Source organism: Phoenix dactylifera, chromosome 8, assembly GCF_051530095.1.
Source record: "Phoenix dactylifera cultivar Ajwa chromosome 8, Ajwa_hap1_PhDact_Kaust_v1.1, whole genome shotgun sequence".
NCBI classification, from domain to species: domain Eukaryota; kingdom Viridiplantae; phylum Streptophyta; class Magnoliopsida; order Arecales; family Arecaceae; genus Phoenix; species Phoenix dactylifera.
In genome coordinates this window covers 32,460,031-32,466,767 of record NC_143197.1, presented here as the reverse complement: position 1 = coordinate 32,466,767, position 6,737 = coordinate 32,460,031, and the positions used below count along the sequence as shown (strand labels likewise).

General features: G+C 38.5%; 1 protein-coding gene across 1 annotated transcript; it reads left to right on the top strand.

The window, feature by feature from the left end:
- Positions 1–5,845: 5,845 nt before the first annotated feature.
- On the top strand, positions 5,846–6,421 carry LOC103704189 (zinc finger protein 10-like). Its single transcript, XM_008787378.1, has one exon. It carries the CDS (start codon positions 5,846–5,848, stop codon positions 6,419–6,421), a length of 576 nt encoding a protein of 191 aa, XP_008785600.1.
- The last annotated feature ends 316 nt before the right edge of the window (positions 6,422–6,737 follow it).

Genomic DNA, 6,737 nt, shown 5'->3' with positions numbered 1-6,737 from the left:
ATTATATCTGTTCGATTTATAGTATGTAGTAGATTCTCCTGTCCCTCTCTCTCTCCCTCCCTCCCTCCCTCTCCTTCTCTTCCCACCCCCCCACCCCCCCTTCTCTCTCTCTCTCCTCTCTCATGCAAATATGCATTGATGCTATATAGATGATTTAAATTAAAATAAGAAGCATTGTTCAATATTTGTTGGATAAAAGTAATGGCATACTTCAGTTATACCAAGTCTTATATGTGAGGGGCATCTTAAATTTTGTTTCAACTTGGGGATAGAATTGCTGCTTGTGCAGGGAAGTACATCACTGCTGGTTGGAAAGTGTAGGAATTTAACATTTCCATCTCTTGAGTGAAAGATGGATTTGCAAAGATCAAGTGGTTGGCTACTTGGAGATCAGAAAACCTACTACTAAACAGGTCATCTATTCCTGGCGTTTTAGACCTTTCCTCATTCAGTCCCTGTATTGCAGCCAACAACCAGTCTCCTACGTTTTGGATTAAAGAAGACAATGGGTTCCCTCAGTAATCAATGTATGCTAACCTCCTTAGGCCTCCCAGACTTCAAGCAAACATACAAATTAGAACATTCTCATTAAAAGCTTTAAATTTTTTTTAAGGTTTCTTATGGAAACCTCCATCCTTTTAGTAAAAGCAGACTACAAAAAAAAAAAAAAAAAGTCCTGCCTCTGGATCTCAGAAGTTCTCATACTTATCATAGGATTCTGGTCCCCCCTTGCTAAAGGCCTTAACAACATTTTCCATTCAAGTTTTGCTGTTGATTCTCAAATTTTAATTGAGCGATTTTGTATTTGTTGTTTAAAATTTATAAAGTCAGTATCCACAAAGAAAAGACCCTCTAATTATATGTTAAAGCATACTATGGTATTCTGAGAGAGAATCACATGTTTCTCTCAAGAAAATAAATCTTCCCCGCAGCCTGGGATATATGTTCATAGGTGATTTATTTGGCTAAGATAGTTTCTCAATCTTTTCTACAACTACCTATAAATTTCTTTGAGCCTATTCTCGATGTACATTTAAGAATAAAATGGCTAGATGAATGATGATATGATCTTGAGGTATTATGTATTGAAACTTACCGTGATCTGAAATTTTCTAAGACAACAATAAGGCTCATAATTTTTTATGGCTCAAAGGTAGGTATCTAAAAAACAAGTTTACTGTAGAGAAAATAAGAATACCAATATGAATGTATAGTAGAACTAGATCGAAGGATAGAGAGAGAATATTGAATGTATAACAACCACAGGCCCATTCAAAAAAACTAGCTAGAAAGTGTACTTATTTAGATTTCTTAGTCTTCTATAAGTGTCTATGATCTATCTACTACATAGTTAATATGAGATTAAACCGATGTCTCCATAGATTCTCATGTACTCCCTCCTATTTAAATTCTAGCATTCTCTTGAGGCTAAAGATCCAAATTCATTCATATCTAATTATAAGCATCACAAATTAATTACAAATACTACAATCAGCTCGTGGTCAACCTAAATAGACCCACGCTGCAGTCCTCTAATCCACATAAGCCATGAGTTGGGTCCACTTTGATACTATTTGAAATAATCCAGGATCTCACCAAAAAGACTAGTCAGAAAATGTTATGCAGGCTCTTTGATCTTGTATAAGTATCCAATATATGCTTGGTATATAGCTAATGTGAGACTAATTATATGCCTACATGGGTCCCCACATAATGTATTAAAAGAGCTATAATAATTGCACAAATTGAGTATCAAAATGATAGAGGATCAATTGAGATGGTGCATATATGTAGTATAAAGATTTGACAAGGCTTTAGAACCGAGGGGTAATTTAGTTTCTATTGCAAGAGTCAGAAAAGTCGAGAAAGACTTATTGTGGCATGGAGGAATGTCATAAGAAAATATAAGAAATATTTGGAAACAGAGATGGCCCTAAATAAGAGTTGTCGACAAATGAATATCCACGTAAGCAACTCCAAATGGTTTTAATAATGTTTGGTGGTTGTGATCGTAGATGTAGCCAATTTCTCTATGTACATGATGAAGTATAAACACTTGTTGTAGAGTTGAAAGTTGAAGCTACTTCAAGCTTCATAATTTGCATCATTTCATAAAGTATAAACACTTGTTCTAGAGTTGATAGTTGAAGCTACTTCAAGCTTCATAATTTGCATCATTTCATAAAGTATAAACACTTGTTCTAGAGTTGAAAGTTGAAGCTACTTCAAGCTTCTTAATTTGCATCATTTCATGCGCTTAGCAAGAGCATCATCACCATGGCAAAGATACCAAAATTTCCAAATCTTTAGTCACTCAAATCTCAAAACAAAATTTGGTTACATGGAAATGTTTTCTATTAATTTACATTTGTATGAACAAACAAAAAATATATATATACTCCATATGTGTATATATCTGTACATGTGTTGCCTCTTGACTGGTGATGCATATCATAAAGCGCACCAAACCGAGATACAATGAGAGATGCTTGCAAAAGAGGACGACCAACCCAACAATCTGACCATTTTTTTTTTTTTTTGCCCTTCTTCTTTTTGACATCAACACCAAAAAGCACACTGTTGAGTTTTTACAATGTCATTTTTTTTTAAGGTAAAAGGGAGGCTGAAAAATGTGCCACCCAAGAGCGATCGAAATATTACAAAAGAATAGAACCTCTAGGTTATAAGCGGAGCAAATAGAATAAAGAAGAAAAATTTTTAAGACTTGTTTGGTTTGCAATTTTTTTATTGAAATATTTTTTTCTAAAAAAAATGATCTTTAAAAATATAATATCTAAAAAATAGTTTTGGTATTTTTGATTGATCATGAGAAAATAGCAATTTCCAGTATGACTTATATTTGGTTGAACATCTAATTTTCTAAAAAAGTTATATGAAATACTTATTATATTCATAATAAAAAAAAAGATGTTATCCATAAATTTTGATGGCTTAGAGGTATTTTTGAATCAAAAACCCAAATTTCCAACTGTTGTGGAAAAGTAGCTTTTCCATGTCTCTATATTTATTTCAAATAAATATGATAATCTCATTCCAATAAGAATGCTATTTTTTTTCTCACTTGAAAACTAGACGTTTTTTTTTTCTTTTTCCCAAGACCAAACTTTCTCTCTTTCTCTTCCAAATGAGGTATAAATGAGAAAGGAGCACTCTATTCTGGCGGCCGTTGAATTAAAGGTCAGCACACGGCATCGGTTCATTCGCTGTGACCCCGTCCGATTTGAGCTACCGTCTTCTCCGCGGTCAAGGGGAAGAAAACTCGCTAGTTTCTGTCATCCAGATGAGAATGGAAGACTGGCCTCTATGACAGATATAGCCAAAAAACCACCCTCTTCGTCTTCCGGACGATGACATCAACAATGACGCCTCCCGGACGTAGAGTGAAAGTAGACAAGAAAGGTCGTCGTCGGGAAACCTGGAGAGTTGAAAGAAACAGGAAGAGTCGATTCAATACCTTCGCTCTCACTGTCTCTCTCTCTCTCACACACACACACAAACACACATCTATAAATATAGGAGTGATGCTGGTTATCGGCTTGGTTGTTTATTTTTAATATGGAGGTAACAAGTCACAGTGGACGTCTACCTCCCCCTCCTCTACAGCATTTTTGTCAGCTCGATCGCCTTCTCATATCCTTGACAAATATTTGTTAGCGTCGGCAATTCTCTGGTATGTTCTTAAATCTTCCCACATTTCCTCTTTCTTGTTTTATGAGTCTTTTTCTCTTCCTCTTTGTGCTATGTTTTGTTGTTTGTGGGTGCTGCCCATTTAGCCGTATGATGACGATGATCATATAATGGGGTGGTATATGGGCCAGGCCTGCAACTAGATGGTGTGAGCTGCATGATTTGGGCCAGTATACATACGCACACCATCTGTTTAAACTTGCACGGTTCATTGAAGAATTTGTTTGGTTTGTGGGAAAATTGTTTTCTCACTGAAATATTTTTTTTGAAAAGATGATTCTTGAGAATTAATATGATGTCTGAAAAAATAATTTTAGTATGTTTGGTTGACCATAAGAAAGTGGCACAACCCAGAGTGGCTTATGTTTGGTTGGACATTTACTTTCCTGAGAAAGTTGTATGAAATACCTATTATAGTATAAATACAAAGATGTATTAAGAAAACATAAATTTTGAAGAGTTATATAAGCCCCCAATAATTGTAACAAATGGACTGATGTGTTCTAAACTTAGAAAAAGTTAATCAATCAGCTGTATGGTTTACGTGGTTTTCTAATTAATCCAATGTAGACACAAATTTCATGGAATTGAGGAAAGGGTCGTCTAGAAGGCAAAAAAAGAGCGCTACCCTGTCACTGGGGCTGCCGCGGGAATGATTTGAAATGATTTTTGTTCCATTCTCAACGACGATCTTTGCCGATTCATGGATTTTTCAGAATGCCAGTTGGTATGGAAGAACTGCTGCGCCGCGGGAAATCCTTCTCTATACAAGTTCTCGTACGAGGTCAGCCTGTTATCCCCGGCGTACCTTTGATCCGTTGAGCGAGAGCCCTTCCACACGGGACTCCCGGATCACTATGGCCGACGTTTATTAAGGGGCGTGGCATTGTTGACAATATTCTCCTGTCCCACGAACTCATGAGAAAGTTCAACCAGGATTCCAAGCAGCCGAAGATGTGTAGTACCAAGATAGACATCCAAAAAGCATTTGATTCGGTCAATCGCTATTTTTTGCTCCGCGCATTGGAGGAACTCGGATTTCATCACAGGTGAATATCTTGGATCAAGGAATGCCCCTGACGTTTTAAACCATGTTCGTCAACCAAGTTTGTTCTGTGGTCGTAACGTAATTGGTTAGTGGGGAAAAACCGGGCCGGGACTCAAAAGAATTTGGCGAAGTCTTTGTTCCTGAACGATACGCCCGGAGGAATTCCTCCCTGCGGACTTCCCCGTATTCAAAGTGAAATGTCTAAGTGCTCTCCCCTTTAGGCTTTGTCTCATTCTCTGTATCGTCATCATTCGATTCTGCCTCTACTTCAATGAAAGCTCCTCCTACTCCTCCTCCTTATCCTCATAGATCGTCGTTGGTCCTTTATCATCTCTTTCTTTGGTCATTGATTGTTTAGAACTGCGAGAAATGGGCCCCCTCTTTGACATCAGATCTTGTCATCCGGGCGGGCAGCTTTTCATCATTATCTGATCATTGCCATCTCCTGTTCAAGGGAGCATAAAACTAGGCTGGTCTGCTGACCTAACAACGATGACACATATGTTCTCATGTATGAACGGTAAAACTTAAACCACGCCACTCATTAGTTTTTAGTCTATATGCAACAATAGTCTAATAATCAGATCGATGCACACTAGCAAATTAAGCTACGTGGTATGAGTAAGCAGACCATCAAAAGCCTCTCCTTTGGAAACAAACTTTCCAAGAGGAGAAACTTGTGAAGATTTTTTTGAAAAAAAATGAGGTAAAATTTGTCATCATAACACTAGCGACCATAATATAATTTAGTGGTAAGAATTTCACAACTTGTTCATATTGATAACATGATCGGAGGGTTGTGAATAAGATCTAAACATAGGAACTATCTCTAGAGGAAATGAGTTTTTAGAGAGAGGATATTTTTGCTGCATCTTGAACCAAACAAAAGTAAGAACCTGCAGCAATGGAGAACCCCAAGTCTATAATTCAATAATCAAGGTTTCAGATATAGTTAACATACTATCTAAATTCTAAAGAGCTTCTTTGCCTGTTCTATGTCTTTCTAGATATACTCTTCCTTACTAGATAAGTTGACCTCTAGGCTTGCTCTTCTTTCCACCTCCTCTCTTCAGGCAACCCTAGCCAGTGATGGAGGCCGATGACCTGAGCTCTGAGGAACCCGAGATGGCCGAGCCTGGAGAAAACGGTGGCTCGAGCACTCACGCTGGCCGGTCCTACGACTGCATCTTCTGCAAGAGAGGCTTCTGTAATGCCCAAGCCCTAGGAGGTCACATGAACATCCACAGGAAGGATAGAGCCAAGCTAAAACATCCCTCCAATCAAAGCCCACTCCCTTTCGACATCCCCAACAAGTTTGCTCCCTCGTATTCTCCGACCCCTGAGAACTACCCATCCAAGCCGATGCATGGAAGCCATAATATTAGAGGGTGCATGTCCACATGGCCATGGATGGCTCCAAATGAACAAGGCATCCCCGGAAATAGGATCCTCGATGAAGGTGGGCCGAGGCAGATGCCTTTGTTCGTCGAGAGGCCATCACGAGGAGATGGTCCCGCTTCGGGGGGCTTCGGCGAGCGAGGAGAAGAGGTAGAGCAGTCGGGCTATGGAGCAGCGGCAATGGAATTAGACCTTGAACTCCGACTAGGAGTACCAGCTGAACCATCTCATACTGTCTCGGCAGCAGGCTTCAAGGAGTTTTTGTGAGAGAGGATGCTGCCTGCTTATTGGTTGTTAGATAGAAAGGTATTGTTCGCTTCTCCCATTACCATCTGCTTCACACAAGGGATGAAGATTGACCTAAGAAAAGGCACTGCATACGTATATGTTCTTTAATAGCTCCAACGCTTGTGGAAAATATGCATAGTGATAGAATGATCTTTCCTACTTACCTATATGGATTTATGCTGCTGGAACTCCTCTTTGCTTTTAGGTTTCCATTAGTTTATGTTTTTTTTTTTTTTGTGAGATATATTAGTTTATGTAAAATCGGATGCTAGCTCTTGTTTGTTCATCTGGAGTT

What these genes read in the sequence shown, in the direction of transcription:
- LOC103704189 (XM_008787378.1), top strand. Translation starts at nt 5,846, where the DNA reads ATGGAGGCCGATGACCTGAGCTCTGAGGAACCCGAGATGGCCGAGCCT.